Source organism: Diaphorina citri, unplaced genomic scaffold (genome assembly GCF_000475195.1).
Source record: "Diaphorina citri unplaced genomic scaffold, Diaci psyllid genome assembly version 1.1 scaffold235, whole genome shotgun sequence".
Classification (NCBI taxonomy): Eukaryota; Metazoa; Arthropoda; class Insecta; order Hemiptera; family Psyllidae; genus Diaphorina; species Diaphorina citri.
In genome coordinates this window covers 124,869-150,780 of record NW_007377672.1, presented here as the reverse complement: position 1 = coordinate 150,780, position 25,912 = coordinate 124,869, and the positions used below count along the sequence as shown (strand labels likewise).

At 39.3% G+C, this 25,912-nt stretch overlaps 2 protein-coding genes and 2 long non-coding RNA genes across 5 annotated transcripts in view; 1 reads left to right on the top strand and 3 right to left on the bottom strand.

The window, feature by feature from the left end:
• Positions 1–954: 954 nt before the first annotated feature.
• Positions 955–25,912, bottom strand: part of LOC103506423 (vanin-like protein 1) — a 30,003-nt gene continuing 5,045 nt past the window's right edge. The window contains exons 2-7 of one of the 2 annotated variants that reach the window (XM_026821487.1): positions 11,462–11,638; positions 9,287–9,433; positions 3,780–3,955; positions 2,501–2,715; positions 1,345–1,879; positions 955–1,255 (exon numbers count right to left, since the gene is read on the bottom strand). In XM_026821487.1, the coding sequence (XP_026677288.1) occupies positions 1,006–1,255; positions 1,345–1,879; positions 2,501–2,715; positions 3,780–3,955; positions 9,287–9,433; positions 11,462–11,638 (1,500 nt within the window). In that variant the 3' untranslated portion in view covers positions 955–1,005. Of the gene's footprint in view, positions 1,297–1,344; positions 1,880–2,500; positions 2,716–3,779; positions 3,956–9,286; positions 9,434–11,461; positions 11,639–25,912 lie in introns of both variants that reach the window. The other variant, XM_026821488.1, reaches the window with a different exon arrangement.
• LOC113466256 lies at positions 4,775–5,192 on the top strand. The gene is made up of 2 exons (XR_003390704.1): positions 4,775–4,830; positions 5,107–5,192. It is a non-coding gene; the product is annotated as an uncharacterized LOC113466256 (long non-coding RNA).
• Positions 7,257–7,969, bottom strand: LOC113466259. Its single transcript, XR_003390707.1, has 2 exons — positions 7,743–7,969; positions 7,257–7,530 (listed from the first exon to the last, which is right to left on the bottom strand). It is a non-coding gene; the product is annotated as an uncharacterized LOC113466259 (long non-coding RNA).
• On the bottom strand, positions 24,360–25,787 carry LOC103506424. Its single transcript, XM_017442873.2, has 2 exons — positions 24,746–25,787; positions 24,360–24,585 (listed from the first exon to the last, which is right to left on the bottom strand). The coding sequence occupies exons 1-2, from the start codon at positions 25,773–25,775 to the stop codon at positions 24,452–24,454; spliced, it is 1,164 nt and encodes a 387-aa protein (XP_017298362.1). The 5' UTR covers positions 25,776–25,787; the 3' UTR covers positions 24,360–24,451.

Sequence of the window (25,912 nt, the reverse complement as noted above, 5' to 3'; positions counted from 1 at the left end):
TGATATGCTTTCAGAATTCAACGTTCTTAGACGAGCACTTGGAACCTTGAGTTTGTAAAAGATGGGGATTTCTTTCAAAGGACGATCATTGAGGGCTATTGCCTTTTTATGTAAAGATTTGAAGTTGTTCTCTTAACCAGAGTTTTCGGGTGCACTTGAGATTCTATTTCTATCTAACCAAATAACCGCTTGTAACTTTTGCTATGTACATGTAGTAAAACACTAACTTACTAACTTTGCGTCTCCTTCTTCTTTCTTTTTTTTTATGGGAGGGAGGATACCGGCCTGAAATTTCCCTTTGCTAAAAAAACTAACAAAGGTTGAGTTCGAAGGGCATCCTCTCGTAATTTTTTGTATCCAATAAAGTCACCCCAAAGCTATCACCCTAGCGACCTTACCTAGGGTTGATTGAGAGTGGTCATGGGTACAAAGGTTGAGTTCGAAGGGCATCCTCTCGTAATTTTTTGTATCCAATAAAGTCACCCCAAAGCTATCACCCTAGCGACCTTACCTAAGGTTGATTGAGAGTGGTCATGGGTGTTGTTGAGTAGTATAAAATCTCTCCTTTTATTCAACCAATGTATCTTCCCCTTCAGTTCCAGTGAAAGTGAACATCACCCTGGAGACCCAAGTGTTTGGAGTTGGATCGGACATTTCCATTCCGTGTGATGTAGACGGCTATCCTATCCCTCAGGTGTTTTGGTACAAGGACGGCCAAGTCATCGAGAATGACGGCGTTCATTATCGAATCACAGGTCAGTAGAATAGTTGACGTCTCTAATTGGGCGTTTACAAAACAAAAAACCATCCTCAAATAAAGAATAGAATAGGAACACTCTCATTTAACCAACATTGCCTACAAAGACATTTTGTGTCGTTCGGAAAAAGATTGTGTCGTGTGTAATGGGAACACTCATTTAAATTACATTACCTACAGGACATTTGAAAAAAAAAATCGGATGAAACTCACGACCAGTGGAAACAGGCTTTGACATACACTAAGGACTAAGGTACCTCGCGTGGTAACTTGTACACAGCAAACGTAATGAGATCAGTGGAGGGATTGACCAGATTCATCTGAATAGACTTTCCATCATTAGTAAATGTATAGTCTGCCACGTCCAGTGGTATAATGGACGAGTTGAGAGTGGACGGAATGGCAATGGTTTTCATATCACTGGAAGTGGCAGTGATCTTGATGCTATGGATAGTAACCCCGCTATCATACAAGTCTGGGATAAGGCCACACCCTGTGGTGTTCCCGTTATCATTACGGACAGCTGATAATCCACAGGCCTCGATGTAGCGCTATCATACAAGTCTGGGATAAGGCCACACCCTGTGGTGTTCCCGTTATCATTACGGACAGCTGATAATCCACAGGCCTCGATGTAACATGTCTTGGCTCCGCTGAATGTTCTCTCTCCTGCGTATCCAAACATCTTGTAGCTTGGCATGTTGTTGTTAGGATCCTTATTAGACCAGGTCACTTCTATTGAGCATGAGAACCCGTACTTACTCTCACTATAACTGAATGTGGAGGTGGTCTTGGGTTCATCTGAGAAAGACTCGAGGGGTTTACAATGGAAGAACCTGTAGCTGCTATCGCATAAGAGACGCAACTGATTCTTGTGATGGGTAGGAACTGGAATTAGGGGAACCACATGTGATTCACTCTTCGGAACAACAACGGAGCTCTTCTTAGGAACACGTGAGATGAGGAGTTGTGAACCCGTGTACTGTGGCATGACGGCCACTTTGATACCCTGACGACCCGCGTAGATACCACTGCCACCACCGTACTGGGCGGGGTTGTTGTAGTTGGAAGACAGGAGGTTCACATCCATGGAGAATGCCCAGGAAGAGTGAACTGTGACAGCTGGAAGAAAAGGAAAATACATAGTCAATTACGTACAATGTTGATGCTATAGTGAATTGTAAATGAGAATGGTAATACAATATCAACTTTCGGCAGTTTGAAATCGGTATAATTTTATAGAAAAAAGGAGGTTGTAAGTAGGTAGTACCTTGCCTATAAGTACCTATTAAAGTTTTCTAAGTAAGAACAAACGGTGACATTCGAAAGTTCAATAATTCGGGCACAAAACTGCGCCTTGAGGATCTCCCTACTCCTCTTTGATATTTACCGGTAAGTAGCGGCAACTCCGACATCCAAGCGGCCGTGTAGACAAAGTCGGTGATGTTCTTCTGTTTCGAGAGTGAACTGTGACAGCTGGAAGAAAAGGAAAATACATAGTCAATTACGTACAATGTTGATGCTATAGTGAATTGTAAATGAGAATGATAATACAATATCAACTTTCGGCAGTTTGAAATCGGTATTTAATTTTATAGAAAAAAGGAGGTTGTAAGTAGGTAGTACCTTGCCTATAAGTACCTATTAAAGTTTTCTAAGTAAGAACAAACGGTGACATTCAAAAGTTCAATAATTCGGGCACAAAACTGCGCCTTGAGGGTCTCCCTACTCTTTGATATTTACCGGTAAGTAGCGGCAACTCCGACATCCAAGCGGCCGTGTACACAAAGTCGGTGATGTTCTTCTGTTTCACCAGTTGCACCGCCGGCTGAGGAAACAGTATGTCGAAACAGGTGAACGTGCCGAAGGTCACACCGAAGTCTGTGTTGAAGGTGATCATCTCGGGCTGGGGTGTGGTGTCAAAAGCGTACTCCAGGAACAAGTTGAACTTTCTGTACCTGTGTGAATAGAGAGTTTATTTGTGTTAATGGAGAAACGTTTCAGACCCCCACCCCCCCTTGTTAGAGGCTTCATGTCATTGTTTAAGTGTTAGTGACGAATCTCACGACAAGTGGGAACTGTAAATGTGGAGGTCTTATGTCTTATCGTCCCAAGCGAAGAGTGAAGGAAGACAGGATAGGAATGAGGTATGACCTCCCCAATGCCATCCATTATTATTGCAAAGAATATACCACTGAGCTTCGAGCCTTGAACAACTGAAGAGGTAGAGAAATAAGGTTTGGATGTACAGCCATGAAAGAGGACCCTCTGCTCTCTCCTCTGAAGGTAAGAGGCAAAAAGCTTCACCTTGCTTTTAGAGAAGCCAGATTTTAGCAGTTTTTCAATGAGTAGGTACTTCATGACTGCTGTGTGAATAGAGAGTTTATTTGTGTTAATGGAGAAACGTTTCAGACCCCCACCCCCCCTTGTTAGAGGCTTCATGTCATTGTTTAACTGTTAAGGTCTTTAGTGACGAATCTCACCACAAGTAGTGGGAACTGTAAATGTGGAGGTCTTATGTCTTATCGTCCCGAAAGCGAAGAGTGAAGGAAGACAGGATAGGAGAAAGCCAACAGTACCGAGAACAAACCGTATTCGTTAAGGATGAAATCCGCCTCGGGCGGGCTGAACTGAAGTCTCGAACTAGCGCTTTCAAGGCAGACGCGCTACCCTCCAAGCTGACTAGGCTGGCTTGCACAATATTGTTGCCAGTGGCCTACACATTGAGCTCTGTCCACACAGTTGACGGCCGTCGATCGACAAAGTGAATACATGTTGTCGAAGCACTATGGACGATTTCAGTCGACATCAATCGATATCCGTCGGCTATGTGTGGACTTTACAGTCGGTATCGGTAACATTAATTTGTAGCGCAACTTACTTGGCAATGATTTGTCCTTGTCTGTCAATCACCAAGTTGGTGTTGTAGTGATAGTTCCGGTCCTGACCGCGACATATGGAGGTCGGCTATGTGTGGACTTTACAGTCGGTATCGGTAACATTAATTTGTAGCGCAACTTACTTGGCAATGATTTGTCCTTGTCTGTCAAACACCAAGTTGGTGTTGTAGTGATAGTTCCGGTCCTGACCGCGACATATGGAACTCTGGTCATCCGAGGGACAGGCGACGATTTCGAATAAATTGACCACGACATACATGTTGGAATCTTTGGCGGCTTTCGATAACATTGTGAGAATCTAAAGGGGAGACAAAGATAAGGAAATGAGAGTTATTTGAGATTAAAATAAAATTTATAGGTCGCGGGTTCTATTCCCACCAGGGGCGGAATCTGCCCTAAACAAATAGGTAAGATTCGTTCTCGGAACGGCTGACTTTCTCCTATCCTGTCTTCCTTCTCTCAGATTTCAGGACGATAAGACCTCCGTTGTTACAGTTCACTCTTCGATTCCCGTCCGAGGAGAACTTTATCCGAAACAGATAAGGTTCGTTCTCGGAACGGCTAGCTCTCTCCTGACCTGTCCTTTTTCTCTCTTAGATTTTGGGACGATCAGACCACATTTTTTTCATGTTCTACCTATGTATACTCATGTTCTTTATACTTTTGTTCTTTACATTTCATGTTCTTTATTTATTTTTTTTTTTACTTATATCTATGTACATTATGTTACCATCTGTAAATAAAGTTTGTTCTAATTGTTTAATAATAATAATAATAATAATAATAATAATAATAATAATAATAATAATAATAATAATAATAATAATAATAATAATAATAATATTCCACTGTTATTTCTCTTCTTCTGAGGGAAAAGCTCATCCTTTTTCTTGTTCCTTTTTTCCCCTTAGATCCAGCGAACGGAGAACGACGAGCCGATGATATCCTATGTGTCTCACGAGAAACTATGCCACTGTCATCTCCATGCTGACGAGAGTGAAGATGCCATGGCAGCTTGTAACGAAGCTATCAACCTGTTCAAGGAACCGCATGTTCTGTGTGATAGGGCAGAAGTATACTTGTTTAATGAAATGTATGATGATGGTAAGTATAATAGAAATATACCTTGTGATAGGGCAGAAGTATACTTGTTTAATGAAATGTATGATGATGGTAAGTATAATAGAAATACACCTTGTTTATCCTGCTCGAATTAGTTATTATAGACGCTACTACGCCACCTACTTTTTGAACTAATTCCTCTTTTCCTTTAAAACAAGCTGGGCCCGTCCCTCCGGGAATTATTTAGCCCGTAGTTCATTCGATCAGTACCTATGTGTCTACCTAATTTGTTTATTATTATTATTCTTGATTTGATTTTTCACTTAGGTACTTTTTTTGTTAAAAAAAGAACACTTAAAAACACTTTCTGATCTTTCTCTCTCACAGCAATCCGAGATTTCGACGAAGCTCTGCACATCAATCCTGACTTTACTCGCGCCAAGGAAGGCAAGGGTAAAGCCCAGAAGGTGCAGAAGCAAGCGGAGAAGCGATGTATTGTGTTATCAAAATTTTCTCATCATAACTATCAAGTATGACTATTATTCTGGGATGCAGTTTATTCCATTCACTGATAACAATGTCATTGTTATAACATTGAATTTCTATTTACGTAGTCTATTTATTCAAATTATTTTGAGATAGGAACTTATTTACAACTTATTTACAGATAGAATCTTATTTACAAGTTACTTTCATGGTGCATCTGCAGTTGTGGGTATTTTTATTTTTCATTTTTAAAAGACGAGTCCAATAATAGTAGTAGCCTACTGCTGGAGTAAAGGGACTTTTCAGTCCTATGCGAGCAGTATAAATAAGCACTATTATTATTATTTCCCAGGTTGATTTTTTTAAAGAGGTTTGAGAAAACTGTATCGTCCCAAAATCGAAGAGAGAAAGCCAGCCCTTCCGATCACAAAGCTCATCTGTATTTGAGGGTAAAGTTCGCCTTGGGAGGGAATCAAATCCACGACCGCATTACCTCTCAAGCTAAAATAGGCTAGCAGAGGAAAAAAAAATTCTCTTCAATAGTTTAGTTTAAATACCTACCTATACGTAGCTATATGTATTAAATTAAATATGTACCTAAATGTATTGTGTTATCAAAATTTTCTCATCATAACTATCAAGTATGACTATTATTCTGGGATGCAGTTTATTCCCTACCCTGTTTACACGTCCACCCCATACACACCTAATATTCGTAAGTTCGATTGCCGACGGGGTCAAAAAATTTGCATCATACAAATGACTGGTTCGGTGACTGGCTGTTACGGGGCCACTCAGCCTCGCGAGGAAAATGACTATCTATGTAGAATATAGCGAACGGTGCCAGCATGGATGATGAACATTGGGTGTTGGGATTATTGAGATGTTTAGAAAATCCTACAATGCTGCAGTGAGCACCAAAGTAATGAAATAAAAACACAAAAAAACGGCATTTATTTATTATTTTAACCTTATATTTTGGTCCTCAATTTCAACCTTATCATTTGGTCCTCTATTTTCCCCTTATAATTTGGTCCTCTATTTAAACCTTATAATTTGGACCTCTATTTCAACCTTATAATTTGGTCCTCTATTTCAATTTTATAAATTGATCCTCTATTTAAAATTTATAATTTGATCCTCTATTTCAACCTTATAATTTGGTCCTCCATTTCAATTTTATATTTTGGTCCTTTATTTCTTATAATTTGGCCCTCTATTTCTTATAATTTGGTCCTCTATTTCTTATAATTTGGGCCTCATTTTATTTTCATTTAATTAAGACTTTGACGGTAGTAATGGAGCCCTAAGGTTCGCTTGGTAAACAGGAGGACGCGGGTTCAATCTCAGCCGAGGCACGGGATTTTATTCTCATTCATTTAAGAATTTGACGGCAGTAATGGAGCCCTAAGGGTAAGATGGTAGAGAACGCCTCCGGCGTTAACCTCGCCTAGTGGTCTATTGTTACATTTTATTTTCATTTAATTAAGACTTTGACGGCAGTAATGGAGCCCTAAGGCTCGCTTGGTAAACAGGAGGACGCGGGTTCAATCTCACAGCCGAGGCACGGGAATTTATTCTCATTCATTTAAGAATTTGACGACAGTAATGGAGCCCTAAGGGTAAGATGGTAATGAACGCCTCCGGCGTTAACCTCGCCTAGTGGTCTATTGTTATGTTGCGGTTCGATCAGATTCCTGACAACAATGTTCGATATCGCACGACCGTATTGCTTTCCTACCCGTTAGAACTGAAGTTCAAAAATTTTACCCACCTACCTTACTTTTTAGCTTAGATCATAGAATTTCCTAGGCTTATTTTACTCATAATTTAGTTCGTTAGCTTAAGTTATCTCGGTCGTATGTTTTGTTAGAAGTAAACTGTACATAGTTACATACCCATTATTATTTTACGCACAAGAAAATCACGGATTTTCGCTTTCTGATGGTCTTGGGGAAATTCGAATAGTTCTTCTTCTTAAAAGAAAGAAAGGAAGGAAGAGAGAAAGAAAGAATGAAGAAGAAATGATGGTCTTGGGGAAATTCGAATAGTTCTTCTTCTTAAAAGAAAGAAAGGAAGGAAGAGAGAAAGAAAGAATGAAGAAGAAAAAGAAAAAAAAGACCTGAAAGCTTTTTTAAAGTTTGAAAAATTGGATTATATCGCTGATGTATTTTCAGCAAGTCGAGGCCTTGTTTTCAGTGGCTCATCCACCCAACAGCACACCAACGGATAGGCAATTTAGACGAAAACTTAAGGTAGTTCAGTTTTTCTCGTTCAGTTCAGTTTTTTCTTCAGATTCCCCCAAATAAAACTGATCAAGGCTACCTCCCAAAATTTCTCTCTCCCAAAATTTACTTAATTCTCTTCTTTTCCTGGTAAACAGGAGGGCGTGGGTTCAATCCCAGCTGAGGTATGGAATTTTATCCTCAATATAATTTGAGAATTTGACCACAATAATAGTAGTAGCCTACTGCTGGAGTAAAGGGACTTTTCAGTCCTATGCGAGCAGTATAAATAAGCACTATTATTATTATTACCCTTACCAAAGGCTAGCCCATCGAATTCTCCGTGGTTTTCGATTTTCCTAAAACATTTTTATGAAGAAACTCATAGATAGGGATTTAAGTTATTCTTCCAAAAACTAGTTGTAAGAAAATGAACTCACGTTATTATGTAAATAGGTTAGACAGTGCTGAATTGACGCTTTGTTTAGAAGAAGGCAAGAAGGGCCGGAGTTGATTTCGGCCCTTATGATAACACGAATTTCATTGTAGGTGTTTTTCCCCTAAAGAATTTAACGGTAGACGAATTCGATATTTTGTAAATAAATAATACAACACTGTTTTGTAAAATAGAACGAATGTGTGTGATTATTTCATTCAGACCGGCCACTTACAGATTGTGTGACAGACTGCCGAAATATGTGTGGGAAAAAGCTTCCTATTATACTTCAGACCTTCTGAGAGACTAGAAGTCGGAAGCTTTTGGCTCCACACACGGTCTGACTTAGGTCGGTATGTTAAACAGTTGAACCTTGAGTGGGCGGTATTAACAACATTTTTGGTTGGGTGATTGTTGGCTTTACGATACAGGTATCGTACTTTATATCGGAAGGCCAACAATTACCCAATCGATGTTGTTAGGGAGGTACCTTTTTACTATTATCATCACTTCACCATCGCCATTAGGTATAAGCAATAAGCATACCTAATCCTCTTCCAACAGACGACAATCACTCTTATCCGATATTTCACGGAAGAGCTTGAAGTCGTCTGCATACAAGAGGTATTTAGAATGAGGTATGACCTCCCCAATGCCATCCATTATTATTGCAAAGAATATACCACTGAGCTTCGAGCCTTGAACAACTGAAGAGGTAGAAAAATAAGGTTTGGATGTACAGCCATGAAAGAGGACCCTCTGCTCTCTCCCCTGAAGGTAAGAGGCAAAAAGCTTCTCATTCCTTTTAGAGAAGCCAAAAGATTCGTTCTCGGAACGGCTGACTTTCTCCTATCCTATCTTCTTTCTCTCTTCGATTTCTACCGAGAGTACAGACTTCTCTACGAACTTGGTAGACTTCACATAGAGAGTGGTCTCACGAGACTGAATCTAGCGAAAAAGTCTACAGTGTACTTGCACCTTTAAAAAGCAAAAAAAAAAGGTATCTATTAAAAATGGTAATACAAACACATACCTTATCATATTTGTGAGGTTCCTTCATGACTAATTTTATCAAAAGCTCGGAAAATGTCAGTGTACACTACGTCCAACTGAGTTGCACCACCATCCAAAACCTTCGCCACATAACTGCAAAAAGGTCGCGGGTTCTATTCCCACCAGGGGCGGAATCTGCCCTAAACAAATAGGTAAGATTCGTTCTCGGAACGGCTGACTTTCTCCTATCTTCTTTCTCTCTTCGATTTCTACCGAGAGTACAGACTTCTCTACGAACTTGGTAGACTTCATAGAGAGTGGTCTCACGAGACTGAATCTAGCGAAAAAGTCTACAGTGTACTTGCACCTTTAAAAAGCAAAAAAAAAAAAGAAGGTAATATAAATGGTAATACAAACACATACCTACCTTATCATATTTGTGAGGTTCCTGGTATGGTATGGCATGATCCTCTGGGGTCGGGATTGTAATGAGGTAGGGTTTGACGTCAGCTCTCCGTTTTGGTACCGGGGTTCCGGCTAGGCCACACTCGGGAAATACAATGATATCCACGTCCTGTAGGATAGAAATCAGAATTATTGTTATTTACTAAATAGTTAATAAATAGGTAGCATTCCCTTGCTAAAGAAATAGAAAAGGTTGAGAGGGAAGGGCATCCACTCATAAAATTTGTAGCCAAAACCAAATGTCAGCCCAAAGCATTCACCCCAGTTAGGGCTGATCGGCTGATTGAGAGGCTGACGAAAAACGCCGACCCCGTCCGTGGGTATACGGAGAGGCGAAAAAAAAAAGACTCGGGACGACCCAGCCGATATTATTGGACAGTCATTCGTCCAGATACATATTAACTGCAGACTGCAGACAACGTTGCTTCAATTTATACGGGGTTCCGGCTAGGCCACACTCGGGAAATACAATGATATCCACGTCCTGTAGGATAGAAATCAGAATTATTGTTATTTACTAAATATTCAATAAATAGCATTCCCTTGCTAAAGAAATAGAAAAGGTTGAGAGCGAAGGGCATCCACTCATAAAATTTGTAGCCAAAACCAAATGTCAGCCCAAAGCATTCACCCCAGTTAGGGCTGCTTGAGAGGCTGACGAAAAACGCCAACCCCGTCTGTGGGTATACGGAAAGGCGAAGAAAAAGACTCGGGACGACCCAGCCGATATTATTGGACAGTCATTCGTCCAGATACATATTAACTGCAGACAATGTTGCTTCAATTTATCTCGTAAACGGTAAAGCTTCTGTCCGCCAGCCGAGTTACCTTGGTTGTTAGTGCATCTACCTTGTAAGCGCTAGACCGCGGGTTCGATTCTCGCCCGGGGGCGTATTTTATCCTGAAGGGATAAGATTCGTTCTCGGAACGGCTGGCTTTTCCTACCCTGTCTTCCTTCTCTCTTTTTGATTTCGAGAAGATAAGACTCTAGCAGTTACAGTTCCCTCTATCAAAAATCAAACCTCTTTAAAAAAAAGCTAATGTCCTTGCCGTTTGATGGTCGACCGTTATTCTCCTGATATTTGTTTTGAAATTGAATTCGACTATACGAATGATACGAAAACAGGGTCAGACTACATATAGCTTAGGCAAGGTCTTTGGAACAGATAAGATTAGAGTGATAAGAACCAGGAACAATTTATTGTGATTAAAAATTCAATTTTTGGAGACAACAATAATTTATCCCTATAAATAATCGTCACTTCCCAGGTTGATTTTTTAGAGGTTTGAGAAAATTGTATCGTCCCAAAATCGAAGAGAGAAAGCTAGCCCTTCCGATCACAAAGCTCATCTGTATTTGAGGGTAAAGTTCGCCTTGGGAGGGAATCAAACCCACGACCGCATTACCTCTTAAGCTAAAATAGGCTAGCAGAGGAAAAAAATGTTTCTATTCAATAGTTCAGTTTAAATACCTAGGTACCTTTTTACGTACCTATATGTATTGTGTTATCAAAATTTTCTCATCATAACTATCAAGTATGACTATTATTCTGGGATGCAGTTTATTCTATTCACTGATAACAATGTCATTGTTATAACATTGAATTTCTATTTACGTAGTCTATTTATTCAAATTATTTTGAGATAGGAACTTATTTACAACTTATTAACTTATTTACAGATAGAAACTTATTTACAAGTTACTTTCATGGTGCATCTGCAGTTGTGGGTATTTTTATTTTTCATTTTTAAAAGATGAGTGTTCCACAGCCGTTTTATTTCGTAGCAATGAAACAACTGCTACATTAGACGCATGTGGTCTGTGTCGTAGCATGTTCATCGTTCATCCCGAAGTATGCCTCTCATCAGATGGGCGACAAGGTACACAATATTTCCCATTTAGAGTGGTCTGTGTCGTAGCATGTTCATCGTTCATCCCGAAGTATGCCTCTCATCAGATGGGCGACAAGATACACAATATTTCCCATTTAGGTGCTGGGTCAACACGAGAAGACCAGAAAGTAACCCGTTCAAATATGTACTTGCAATCGAAAAACGAGTACAAATTTTTGACGATGGTGGGAATTGAACCCGGGACCTTCTGCACAGCAAACTAGCGCCTTACCACATGACTTACATAATTGCTTGCATTCTGAATGATCCTCACGTACTGTTCCGCATTGGATTCCATTAAATCTCGAGCCGCCCACTCTCGGTCTGGCAGAATAATGTTGCGCGAAGTGTACTCCACCACAGCCGCCGTGTAGAATTCACGGCTCGAGGATTTTCGGGCATGTTGAACCATCAATTCGATCTGGGAACAGAAGGAATTCAGCTAATAGATCAGTTGCGCTTACTTGGATGATGTTTCAAAGTCATAGAGCAGGAAAAATGAGGACGTAATAGATCAGTTGCGCTTACTTGGGTGATGTTTCAAAGTCATAGAGCAGGAAAAATGAGGACCAACGGAATTTTTCTTTTTCTTCTACGACTTCTAGATACCGAGATAAATCGATTTAAAAAATACAGGTAAATCGTAAACTTTGACGTCACGGCATACGCTCCCGTAGGCGATGACGTCATAATTCATGACTCCCGCTTCGTTTGTTTTGTGCACAAGCGTTTCTGCGCATTTTGACGTTAAGTCTGACGTCACAACTCTTTGAACTTTGTCATTGGAACGGCAATTAAAAATTGAATTTTCGACCTTTTAAAGTTACTTTTTTGGAGTTTTGACCTCAGATTCGAATTTTTCACAACTTTTTACGTAGGAATCGACCTTTTATTAATAATATTTTCCCAATTGCAACTGCTCCATTAGGAAATTTAGCTAATAAGGAAATTCACCTAATACCCAAGGAAATTTTGCGAATTAGGAAATTTAGCTAATTAGGATTAGGGGTGTTCAAACTATACCTACCTTTACACCTAAGACCTCTAACAGGAAAGATAACGAACAAGCTGGGTCCGTCCCTCCGGGAATTTTTTAGTCCGTAGTTTACTCGATCGTGGTTAAAGAAAATTAGTACCTATGTCCCTACTTATTTTGTTTAATATTCAGTTTATTATTATTACTCGCACTGCGTACCTACTCACGAGGTTGCGTATACGGTCGCGCTCCCGGGGCTTCGCGGGGTTGAGCATAGGGTCGCGCCTCGTGCTCCTTGTTACTACATTTTTTTTTTTTTTCTTAAATAGGTTGACTTTACGCCCGAATTTACAGGCAATCACAAAGCCAATAATCCTAAGTTTTGGTATGTACACTAAGTGTGATATAATAAAGATTTTTACATTTTTGTTTAAAGATGTTTTCCTTATCTGCGAAATCCAGATCTGAATTATGTTTATTAAATAAGGCCATGGCAGTGGGCAAAGTGGAGTCTCTGTATGTGGGACTTTGATGAGCTTCTCCAGGGGAGAAGAATAGAGGGTCCTCCCTCTGGTGTAGTCCCATAATAGGTACCCCGATTGAAATGTAGTCCATTGCAGACGGAATATCTATCTTGTTATTCATGATGTTATATAATAACATGAGATAGTTGTATTCCCGCCTGCTTTCCAAACTCTCCACATCCAGGTTTTCAGTTAGTTGCTTATATGAAATGGCATTGGGGTAGGTAGGGTAGAAACCATTTTCTCTTTTAAACAAAGCTCTAACAAATCTAGCCTGAATCTCTTCGAGCATATACAACTCGCTTTTAGGGGCCCAGATGACCGAGGCATATTCCAATTGACTGCGAACCAAGAATGTAAACAGCAGTCTAATTGTATCTATTAATGTTGACAAAGATATTGCTATGCCTGATTACTAAACCCAATTCTGCCCACTAAACCCAATACTATTCTGCTATCGCCATTCGGCGAAAGCTAAAGCCGCTACAACAACTAAACCCAAGGTTTTGTATGTTTTTTACTGATTTCAGCAAAATGATTGTCGAATTTCAAGTTATTTTTTAAGATAACGCTTTTTTAGAGGAAACTCTTTGCAGGATAGAATGCTTTATTTTTTTATATTCGTATGTAACTGGGTTTTTCTTTGTGTAATACATAGTCATAACATCACATTTAGTATTTAGTTATGCTAAACTCAAGCTGATTGTTTTCAAACCAGCGAGTGACTGAATCTAAATCCTCTTGCAACAGACGACAATCACTCTCATCCGATATTTCACGGAAGAGCTTGAAGTCGTCTGCATACAAGAGGTATTTAGAATGAAGTATGACCTCCCCAATGCCATCCATTATTATTGCAAAGAATATACCACTGAGCTTCGAGCCTTGAACAACTGAAGAGGTAGAGAAATAAGGTTTGGATGTACAGCCATGAAAGAGGACCCTCTGCTCTCTCCTCTGAAGGTAAGAGGCAAAAAGCTTCAGATTGCTTTTAGAGAAGCCAGATTTTAGCAGTTTTTCAATGAGTAGGTACTTCATGACTGATTTTATCAAAAGCTCGGAAAATGTCAGTGTACACTACGTCCAACTGAGTTGCACCACCATCCAAAACCTTCGCCACATAACTGCAAAAATCTACTAGGTTAGTGACGATTGATTTCCTCTGAACGAAACCGTGCTGAGCTGGCGATATTTTGTTATAAACAAAGTTTGAAATGCGATTAAAAATGCAACTTTCAAAAACCTTCGATATTGCAGTTAAGTTGGACACTGACCTGTAATTGGAGAAGTCACTATTTTTGCCTTTCTTGGGTACAGGTGTAACCTTTGTTATTTTAAATAATTCAGGAAATACTGACGTGGACAATGAAAGGTTAAAGATATGCGAAAGGATAGGCACAAAAATGAGCGAACAATACTTGAGTAGTTTCGGTGGAATTGAATCCAGTCCTGGCGATTTTTCTGGTAACTCTTTTATACTGTCCCGGACCTCATCATGTGTCAATAAGAACTCCAATTGTTAAGAAAAGTACTCCGGGTGACATAGGCTACTTGAAATTTTCACATTCCATCCTTGTAGAACACTTTGCGCGCGGGATGACGGATCAGTTCCTAGGCTTAAGCCCTTATCACACCCGGCGTTGTTCGTTGACCCCATTCAGGGCTATAAGTGTATTTTAGAATATCGGTTTGACAGAGGGAACTTTAACTGCTATGGTCTTATCGTCCCGAAATCGAAGAGAGAAGGAAGACAGGATAGGAGAAAGCCAGCCGTTCCGAGAACGAACATTATCCCATCAGGATAAAATCCGCCCCGGGCGGGAATCGAACCCGCGGCCTAGCGCTTACAAGGCAGACGCACTACCAATTAAGCTAACTAGGGTGGCCGGTAAAATTGAATCCAGTCCTGGCGATTTTTCTGGTAACTCTTTTATACTGTCTCGGACCTCATCATGTGACAATAAGAACTCAGGTAGGTAATTCTACACATGCATCCAATATTGTTTTGTCACATGAGTAGTCCGAAACGGTCTTATTATACACGGATTCAAATGTGTTTGCAAAGTGATTACAAAGCTCATGGTTTCACCAACCTTTTTCTAGCCCCTAACAACCCGTTAACTTAACAGCCCTGTTAAGCCTATACAAATCAAATGGAACTTAACAGCCCGTTAGCCCAACAAGCCTTCTAATAGTATATATAGAAAAATTAGCACGAAAAACTGCCAAACCTGGACATGCAAAAAAAAAAAAAGAAACTCAAACCTATGCCAAACTGTTTGAGAGGGTTGGTTTCACCAACCTTTTTCTAGCCCCTAACAACCCGTTAACTTAACAGCCCTGTTAAGCCTATACAAATCAAATGGAACTTAACAGCCTGTTAGCTCAACAAGCCTTCTAATAGTATAGAGAAATTAGCACGAAAAACGGCCAAACCTGGACATGCAAAAAAAAAAGAAACTCAAACCTATGCCAAACTGTTTGAGAGGGTATAAGTACCAATTGGGTCCCACACTTAAATTGACATGTACCTGATTGTTTTTCTTTTTTCTATCACAAGCACTATGTTCTTAGAGCTGAATCTTCCTAGTCTAAAACTTTAGAGTGATCGCTACCAAAAGAAGTACATAGCACTTCTATCACAAGCACTATGTTCTTAGAGCTGAATCTTCCTAGTCTAAAACTTTAGAGTGATCGCTACCAAAAGAAGTACAATTCCAAACATTTTACCCTTGGGTTTGCGTGTCATGGACTTGACAAGTTCTTCCGTATACTTTATCGTGGAAATCTTGCTTACCAAATGCAGAGGAAGCACTGGGTTTCCAAGTTTTTGAATCGTTTCAATATAGGCTTTGTTCATTATATTTTTAGGTCTGGGAGCTTTCCTCTTGTGTGTCGTGGATTTGCCAAGTTGTTTGTTTTTATTAAGCGGATCAAGCTTTCTGTACCAATCAGGATCAAACTTTCGTTTTCTAAGCGATTTATCTAATTCGTAGGCCATTTTGACATGGCTAGGAAATGTTCTAGTCGATATAGGTGTAAGAAGTTCTTCAATCGGTTTATCTGGAGGTTTGTTGGTTATTTCGTTAGGGCTGATGGGTGGTCCCAGCATTTTACCCTTGGGCTTTTTTGTCACATAGGACTTGGCAAGTAGTTGTTTCGTATACTTTATTGTAGAGATCTTGTGTAACAAATGCATTGGAAGCACTGGGTTCAAGGGAGGTTTTTCCTCTTCTGATGTCATCCTACCACCCCGCCCCCGGTATCTTCTTTTTTCTTCTTTTTTCATCAGTTCCTCCGCTTTTCTTATCAGATCTTTCCAGTACACCCCATTACGCCTTCGCTCGGGGGATGGACTATTTTTTCTTGATAATAATCTTGATAATTGTTCGGCTTCCTTTTCCCTTATTAAAATGTCTCTCGCTTTTTTTACCAGTTCAGCCCAAGAGTCCCCAGGAGTAGTCCATGATTTAGCTGAAGAAGCAAATGGAAAAGCTGACGTGGTGATGACTATTATACTTATGTAGTTGCATATGCTCAGCATGGAAGTAGGTGAGAAGTTCATTTTGTACGTATACTTATAGATGCAGTCTGAAAATAAATAAATAAATTGAATACAACAAAAATAGAAACAAATAAACAAAACAAATTCAATATGTTTGATTAATTGGGTTTCACCAGTGTAATAACTCCGCACCATTACAGACTAGTTGTGTAATAATCCGCACCATTACAGACTAGTTGTGTAATAACAATTCAGTTTCACGATGGCGGTGCGGGCTCGGGCAACATGGAGGGCTAAAGACTTCTGTATTGTGGATTTCACAAAGAACTTGAGAGATTTTACTAATGGGAGAATTTTTAATGATCCAAAAAAGAGTTTTTAAAAACACCTCCTTTTTGGATCACTAAAAACTTCTTTTAGGGTAATTAAAAATCTGGTGTGAACATCACACGACTTTCCTTATCCTATTGAATGATGCCTATTTTTATGTTCTTTAGTAACTTTTTCAATATCTCTAACCGTTTTGTCAGTATAGGTGAAAACCGCCAAAAAAAGGTCGAAAACCGCCAAAAAGCGGTCAAAATACCGCAAACCGCAGCACCTATCTTAAACTTATTCGTGTCGCATCCTTGGCACATTTGACAGCTGCATGCCAAATTTCAAGTCTCTAGCTCTTACCGTTCTCGAGATACTTTGTTTACAGACAGACAGAAGGACAGACAGACACACGGACCAATGGCTGAAACTTTGTATATAGGCTCTAGGGACCTCAAAACGTGTGTTGGCACTAAAAACTGACCATCGAAAATTTGACCCGATTACATTACTTTCCTTCCTATAGGATAAGGAAAGTAAAAATTCCTTTTTGGGTTTATTAAAAACTTCTTTTTGGACGATTGAAAATTCTTTCATTAGTGAATTTCTCATCCAGTCATTGGTGAAATCGACCATTATTAATTTAGGAAGTGCGGAAATGGTCTGCCCAGCCGGAGCGGTGTCGGACAAGTGTGTTACCACCGTCACCGACAGTCGCGGTAGTCCGTGTTGCGGACTCTGCTTAGGGCGGACCCTTCGCGTCCTAACGCGCCACCGTTGCGTTGTTATAACGAAAGACCTAATATTGAAACAAATTCCGATGTATTGACAGCCTAGTTAGATTGGAGGGTAAGTTTAAGGTGCGGGTTCGATTCCCGCCCATGGCGAACTTTATCCTAAAGAGATAAGGCTCATTCTCTAAACGGCTGGCTTTCTCCTATCCTATTCTCCTTCTCTCTTTCATTTTTCGGGACGATATTACTATAATATACAATTTAATCACATTCTTTTTACAGAAATTATATCTACATATACCAAACGGCTGGCTTTCTCCTATCCTATTCTCCTTCTCTCTTTCATTTTTCGGGACGATATTACTATAATATACAATTTAATCACATTCTATTTACAGAAATTATATCTACATATACCTACATACCTATACATACTTACATACATGTTGTACATATTATATAAAATTTGATCAAGGGTGGGATTAATGGAGCAGTTGCAAATGGGTAAAAATTATAAATAAATGGTCAATTCCTAGGTAAAAAGTTGGGAAAAATCCAAATCTGAGGTCAAAACTCCGAAAAAATAACTGTAAAAGGTGGAAAATTCAATTTTTATTTTCCGTTCTAATGAAAGAGTTCAAAAATTTGTGACGTCAGACTTTACGCAGTTGTTTTTTTCGTCCGTTAGGTAGCGCCACTATGCAAGCGCGCTAGCGGAGGAGCAGAAAGAACTGCGCAGAAACGTATGCGCACAAACACATTAATGCGTTGCCTGCGAGGGAGCTTTGCTCGGGACATTTGATGTGACGTCATCGCCTACGGGAGGGTATGCCGTGACGTCAAAGTTCACGATTTACCGACATTTTTTTTAATCAATTTATTTCGGGATCTAGAATCACCTAGATCCCGAAATAAATTGATCTAGAAGTCGTAGAAGAAAAAGAAAAATTCCGTTGGTCCTCATTTTTCCTGCTCGATGACTTTGAAAGATCACCCAAGTAAGCGCAACTGATCTATTGGAAAAGAAGAAGAATAGCGAAGGGCATCCCACTCGGAAAAAAAAAAAAAAAACACGATCACTGTAATTTTTTATCCAGATTTCCAAATTGAGCCTTTGTTGAAGCTTGTGACAAAAAATCAATGCAGACTGATTGATAAGAAAGCGATAAGAAAGAAGATAAGAAACATTGAGAAGAATTTGAAAATAAAAGTGGAAGGAGAGGGAGAAACACGCTGAGCCTCTTGCCTATAACAAGATTCAACTTCTGTTTAGGCTAAAAAGAGTGTAGCGGAGGGCAAAAAGCATCGAGCATGTAGACATAGAGGGAAGAGAAGACTCAAGGAATCGGCGCGACAAGTTCAAACCGCATTGAGCTGAGGGCAAAAAGGTCAAAGATGCTCTTTACTTCCGGCGAATAAGAACTGCGCGAGAGCGACTACCCAAGAAATAGGTAGTCATATTAGTCCTTTCTTGAGTCTCGCTGACTGATCCTTTGGCCTAATCCCATTGTATTCGCATTTATCGATAGATAGCAAGTCCAATGCTAACTATCTCATTATTATGGACCCCATTATAAATAAGTACTCTGAAATGAAGATGCTGAATACTTTGTATAGTCCGTTTTTCCGATAGTGTAGGTGGATAGCAAGTTTTTTCCGACAGTGTAGTCTGTGTAGGTACCTATATAATGTACTGTCCATACACCATATTGATGAAGAGAAGAACGAACATGTGACCACCCTGTACACAGACTTTATCTTTCGCTCGCTCAGCCTTGATCATGAAATAAAACCCAAAGTTCAAGGCAACACTCGCGACTAAACCAGAGATAAAGGTACAGTTCACTTTCCAGACACCAATATGGAGGAAAAAGCCATACCGGAAGTACACCCAAGCATTACTACTTCATGTCATCATGCGGAAATACAAAGCTCTATCCACACGAGTTGTAAGGAAATCGTGTAAATTTTGATTTTTGCTGCGTTCGTTCTGTCAAATCTCCAAATAATTGGCATTTTTAGGTCCAAATAATTGGGTTGGGATTGGGATATTTCTGCAGAGATTGTTATTGGCAGTGCAGCAGGGCCCCCTCAAGCTTCATTTTCCTCCTTTACTGAAGGCCAGACTCCAAAAATTTGGAGCATCCATTTTATTTATTTAAATTTATTTTTCAAGAGGTTTCACAGAGGTTAGGTCATAGAGGTTAGGTCATGGTTTTGTTTGTCATGGACTTGACAAGTTCTTCCGTATACTTTATCGTGGAAATCTTGCCTAACAAATGCAGAGGAATCACAGGGTTTCCAAGCTTATTACATCGCATTTTGACGGCTCTTTTTCTATGGCTTGGAGCTTGTCCAATCGGTTTACCTGGTGGTTTGTTGGTTATTTCGTTAGGGTCATAAGGTATTCCAAACATTTTACCCTTGGGTTTGCGTGTCATGGACTTGACAAGTTCTTCCGTATACTTTATCGTGGAAATCTTGCCTAACAAATGCAGAGGAAGCACAGGGTTTCCAAGCTTATTATCTCGCATTTTGACGGCTCTTTTTCTATGGCTTGGAGCTTGTCCAATCGGTTTACCTAGTGGTTTGTTGGTTTTTTCGTTAGGGTCATAAGGTTTTCCAAACATTTTACCCTTGGGTTTGCGTGTCATGGACTTGACAAGTTCTTCCGTATACTTTATCGTGGAAATCTTGCTTACCAAATCCAGAGGAATCACAGGGTTTCCAAGCTCATTATATCGCAGTAAAATTGAATCCAGTCCTGGCGATTTTTCTGGTAACTCTTTTATACTGTCTCGGACCTCATCATGTGACAATAAGAACTCAGGTAGTTAGGTAATTCTACACATGCATCCAATATTGTTTTGTCACATGAGTAGTCCGAAACGGTCTTATTATACACGGATTCAAATGTGTTTGCAAAGTGATTACAAAGCTCATCTAGATCCGATATTATTTTCCCGTCAACATTGAAAATCTTGGGATCAAGGGATTTATTTCTACTTTTAATAAATTTATAGAAATTTTTGGAACTACTTCTGATCTCTTTTTCTAAAGAACCTACATTGTTTTTTAATCAGGACTTGATTTCCTTTTTGCATTTCTTTTTAAGAACTTGATGAATCTCTGCCTTATTTGAATTTTTGTTTTTCCTAATACTTTCTTTGTTGCGGTAAAGCGTGATTACATCTCAGGGTATACGTGTCATGGACTTGACAAGTTCTTCCGTATACTTTATCGTGGAAATCTTGCTTACCAAATCCAGAGGAATCACAGGGTTTCCAAGCTTATTATATCGCAATTTGTTGGCTTTTTCGTTATGGCTTGGAGCTTGTCCAATCGGTTTACCTGGTGGTTTGTTGGTTATTTCGTTAGGGTCATAAGGTATTCCAAACATTTTACCCTTGGGTTTGCGTGTCATGGACTTGACAAGTTCTTCCGTATACTTTATCGTGGAAATCTTGCCTAACAAATGCAGAGGAAGCACAGGGTTTCCAAGTTTTTGAATCCTTTCAATATAGGCTTTGTTCATTATATTTTTAGGTCTGGGAGCTTTACAAAGCTCATCTAGATCCGATATTATTTTCCCGTCAACATTGAAAATCTTGGGATCAAGGGATTTATTTCTACTTTTAATAAATTTATTTAAATTTTTGGAACTACTTCTGATCTCTTTTTCTAAAGAACCTATACATTGTTTTTAATCAGGACTTGATTTCCTTTTTGCATTTCTTTTTAAGAACTTGATGAATCTCTGCTTTATTTGAATTTTTGTTTTTCCTAATACTTTCTTTGTTGCGGTAAAGCGTGATTACATCTCAGGGTAAAGTTTTCTTTTCCTTTTTTTCTTAGTTGTGTATAGGTATTCTAGAAATAGTTTTATTTAGTTCCGTATCCAAAATTTTATATATATCTACCTATATAAAGAAAAAAGCAGTGTGGCTTCATTGGCATCTTCAGATTCCAAGACAGGTGACCAATCTGCCTCTTTTAAAAAAGTGGTAATTTCCCGGGGTTCGAACCGAGATTTTGAGATCACCCTCGTTTATTTAGTTCCGTATCCAAAATTTTATATATATATCTAACTATATAAAGAAAAAAGCAGCGTGGCTTCATTGGCATCTTCAGATTCCAAGACAGGTGACCAATCTGCCTCTTTTAAAAAAAGTGGTAATTTCCCGGGGTTCGAACCGAGATTTTGAGATCACCCTCAAATTAGCCATAGGCCTTTTCCTATATCTAGAAAAAAACAGAACTTCAAAATTCCAAGCCGTCAAAAGTTACAAAGGGTTCGCTAGGACTTCTGAGACATGCTGTATGTTGACAGAAAAAGCATCATCTGTATGAATGGATGTAATTATACACTGGCGAGGTGTAGCGGCTTCAGTTGTAACAGAATGTCGATGCTAGAATAAAGAAAAGATATCTTTTTCGTCTGCTATACACCGGGATGATGGTCTGTAGACACGTTTAATTGGCTGGTCCTGATCTGCAATCAACCATTGTGAGGACTTGTGCTTACTCTTTAATTAAAAGGTAGTTTGAGTAAGTAAGCGTTATTTCGTGACGTGGGGTTTAACTTACTGGTATACTTACTACCTGCAGTCAATGAAGAGTGAACAAAACACCTTTATGTAGAGAATATCAGCATCAACTTTGCACTGTTTACTCATGAAACGGACAGTTTCAATGAAGATTTTATCATGTTTTGGGGAATAATCTCCTTGGACTGGAGGATCGAAATTGTTTGGCTGATTTGGAAACTGTTAAGGCAGAAACACACTACGATACTATCATGTCACGTGAGGACAGTGTGGCTATCATGATATATCATGAACGAAATGACCTACAGCATTTGGGAAAACTTTGAACTAGGTACATCTTTCTGAATCCCCATAAGTTCAAGTGACTCGTATCATGAACGAAATGACCTACAGCATTTGGGAAAACTTTGAACTAGGTACATCTTTCTGAATCCCCATAAGTTCAAGTGACTCGATATAGTAGTGTGTTTCTACCTTTATTGTGGCGCTTTTAGGGATCATTATCTTAAATTTGGTACTCAGCAGCTCTCCTTTATTCTTTATGCATTGAATTTGGTACCACTCTTACCTCCCCCCTGGGATAGCGATTTCCTGGCTCATAGCCAAATGCTCATACGCTGTAACTCCTATGAAAGGTCAATGTCTCAATGACAAGGAAATGAACAAAGAGCAAACAAAGGTAATACTGTGAGGAAAGAAACACTGATCATTTATATTTTCATTTTCTCAAACGTCACTGTGTCACAATCACAATCACACGTACCCGCACCGCGCTAGAGCCTTGTCCGCACCATTACAGACTAGTTGTGTAATAACTCCGCATCATTACAGACTAGTTGTGTAATAACTCCGCACCATTACAGACTAGTTGTGTAATAACTCCGCACCATTACAGACTAGTTGTGTAATAACTCCGAACCATTACAGACTAGTTGTGTAATAACTCCGAACCATTACAGACTAGTTGTGTAATAACTCCGAACCATTACAGACTAGTTGTGTAATAACTCCGAACCATTACAGACTAGTTGTGTAATAACTCCGAACCATTACAGACTAGTTGTGTAATAACTCCGAACCATTACAGACTAGTTGTGTAATAACTCCGAACCATTACAGACTAGTTGTGTAATAACTCCGAACCATTACAGACTAGTTGTGTAATAACTCCGAACCATTACAGACTAGTTGTGTAATAACTCCGAACCATTACAGACTAGTTGTGTAATAACTCCGAACCATTACAGACTAGTTGTGTAATAACTCCGAACCATTACAGACTAGTTGTGTAATAACTCCGCACCATTACAGACTAGTTGTGTAATAACTCCGAACCATTACAGACTAGTTGTGTAATAACTCCGAACCATTACAGACTAGTTGTGTAATAACTCCGAACCATTACAGACTAGTTGTGTAATAACTCCGAACCATTACAGACTAGTTGTGTAATAACTCCGAACCATTACAGACTAGTTGTGTAATAACTCCGAACCATTACAGACTAGTTGTGTAATAACTCCGAACCATTACAGACTAGTTGTGTAATAACTCCGAACCATTACAGACTAGTTGTGTAATAACTCCGAACCATTACAGACTAGTTGTGTAATAACTCCGAACCATTACAGACTAGTTGTGTAATAACTCCGAACCATTACAGACTAGTTGTGTAATAACTCCGAACCATTACAGACTAGTTGTGTAATAACTCCGAACCATTACAGACTAGTTGTGTAATAACTCCGAACCATTACAGACTAGTTGTGTAATAACTCCGAACCATTACAGACTAGTTGTGTAATAACTCCGAACCATTACAGACTAGTTGTGTAATAACTCCGAACCATTACAGACTAGTTGTGTAATAACTCCGAACCATTACAGACTAGTTGTGTAATAACTCCGAACCATTACAGACTAGTTGTGTAATAACTCCGAACCATTACAGACTAGTTGTGTAATAACTCCGAACCATTACAGACTAGTTGTGTAATAACTCCGAACCATTACAGACTAGTTGTGTAATAACTCCGAACCATTACAGACTAGTTGTGTAATAACTCCGAACCATTACAGACTAGTTGTGTAATAACTCCGAACCATTACAGAGTTCAAATATGTGTGACGTCAGACTTTACGCAGTTGTTTTTTTCGTCCGTTAGGTAGCGCCACTATGCAAGCGCGCTAGCGGAGGAGCAGAAAGAACTGCGCAGAAACGTATGCGCACAAACACATTAATGCGTTGCCTGCGAGGGAGCTTTGCTCGGGACATTTGATATGACGTCAACGCCTACGGGAGCGTATGCCGTGACGTCAAAGTTCACGATTTACCGGTATTTTTTAAATCGATTTATCTCGGGATCTAGGCTACGGGAGCGTATGCCGTGACGTCAAACTTCACGATTTACCGGTATTTTTTAAATCGATTTATCTCGGGATCTAGACGTATGCCGTGACGTCAAAGTTCACGATTTACCGGTATTTTTTAAATCGATTTATCTCGGGATCTAGAAGTCGTAGAACAAAAAGAAAAATTCCGTTGGTCCTCATTTTTCCTGCTCTATGACTTTGAAACATCATCCAAGTATGCGCACCTGATCTATTGAATGACTGATTATTATGACATTCTCCTATGTTTGTGATAATTCGTACTTAGGAGTCCAAAATAAGTCGGATCTATGAAATGGAGGTGGTGTTGTCGGCGTCCAAAATTTGGAGTCCCTAGTTGGATTGGTCAGGTACCATGGGAATTTCGAGATATTAGATAAAGTACGTGTATTGTACTCCGAAGTCATAAATTTCAATTCATTAGATGGATCTGGAGTGTAATTTTCGAACTCCTTTGCGAAATCGGGGTAACGAGTTCTTCCATAGAACTTTTCTAACTCCTTTACAAATTCTGAATTATAAGATGGCTTTATTAGATAAAGTACGTGTATTGTACTCCGAAGTCATAAATTTCAATTCATTAGATGGATCTGGAGTGTAATTTTCGAACTCCTTTGCAAAATCGGGGTAACGAGTTCTTCCATAGAACTTTTCTAACTCCTTTACAAATTCTGAATTATGAGATGGCTCTTTTGTTATAAACTCTGCTAACTTGGCCTTTACATATTCTGACTTATGAGATGGAGGATTTGTATTATATTCTGCTATCTTATTTACAAATTTGGAGTTATGAGTTGGCTGTGGTTCAAATAAAATACTTCGTGAAGGAAGGCCTGTATAAGGAGGTTTTATCGTTAAGTTTGGATCTTCTTTGAAGGTATAGAGTGAATATATGTCGTCATCCGGTTTGAGAGTTATTTGTGTAATGAAAATTTTTTTGTTCATTCCAGGGTATTTGAGTGGTTTAACTGAGGCGTATAATTCCTTGTATATATCCGCAAGAATAGGATCTTTTTTGGTTGGTTTATCTGGGGGTTTGTTGGCTTTTTCTTTATAGCTTCGAGCGTGTCTAATCAGTTTATCTGGGGGTTTGTTGGCTTTTTCTTTATAGCTTCGAGTGTGTCTAATCAGTTTATCTGGGGGTTTATTGGCTTTTTCTTTATAGCTTCGAACTTGTCTAATCAGTTTATCTGGGGGTTTGTTGGTTCTTTTGTTAGGGTTAAGAATTTTTCCAAACATTTTACCCTTGGGTTTGCGTGTCATGGACTTGACAAGTTCTTCCGTATATCTTACCGTGGAAATCTTGCTTAACAAATCCAGAGGAAGCACAGAGTTTCCAAGCTCATTATATCGCAATTTGTTGGCTTTTTGTTTATGGCTTGGTGCTTGTCCAATTGGTTTACCTGGTGGTTTGTTGGTTATTTTGTTAGGGTTAAAAGCTTTTTCAAACATTATACCCTTGTTTCTTTGTCTGAAATAATTGATATGGTGTTCGTAATACCTCATTGTAGAGCCGTTGATTATCCAATCCATGGGAAGATTAGGGTTTCTAAGCTTTTCAAACATTTTACCCTTGGTTTTGTTAATCCGCGAACAAAATCGCGAAATCCGCGAACATAATCGCCAAATCCGCCAATATAATCCCTAAATCCGCGAACAAAATCGCGAAATCCGCGAACATAATCGCGAAATCCGGCAACACA

Bases quoted from the DNA above. Each gene is read 5' to 3' on its own strand.
- LOC103506424 (XM_017442873.2), bottom strand. From the start codon at position 25,775: ATGTTTGAAAAGCTTAGAAACCCTAATCTTCCCATGGATTGGATAATC. The intron at 24,586-24,745 runs CTAATAAAGCCA...CACGTACTTTAT, and splicing joins GTACAATACACGTACTTTAT to CTAATATCTCGAAATTCCCA.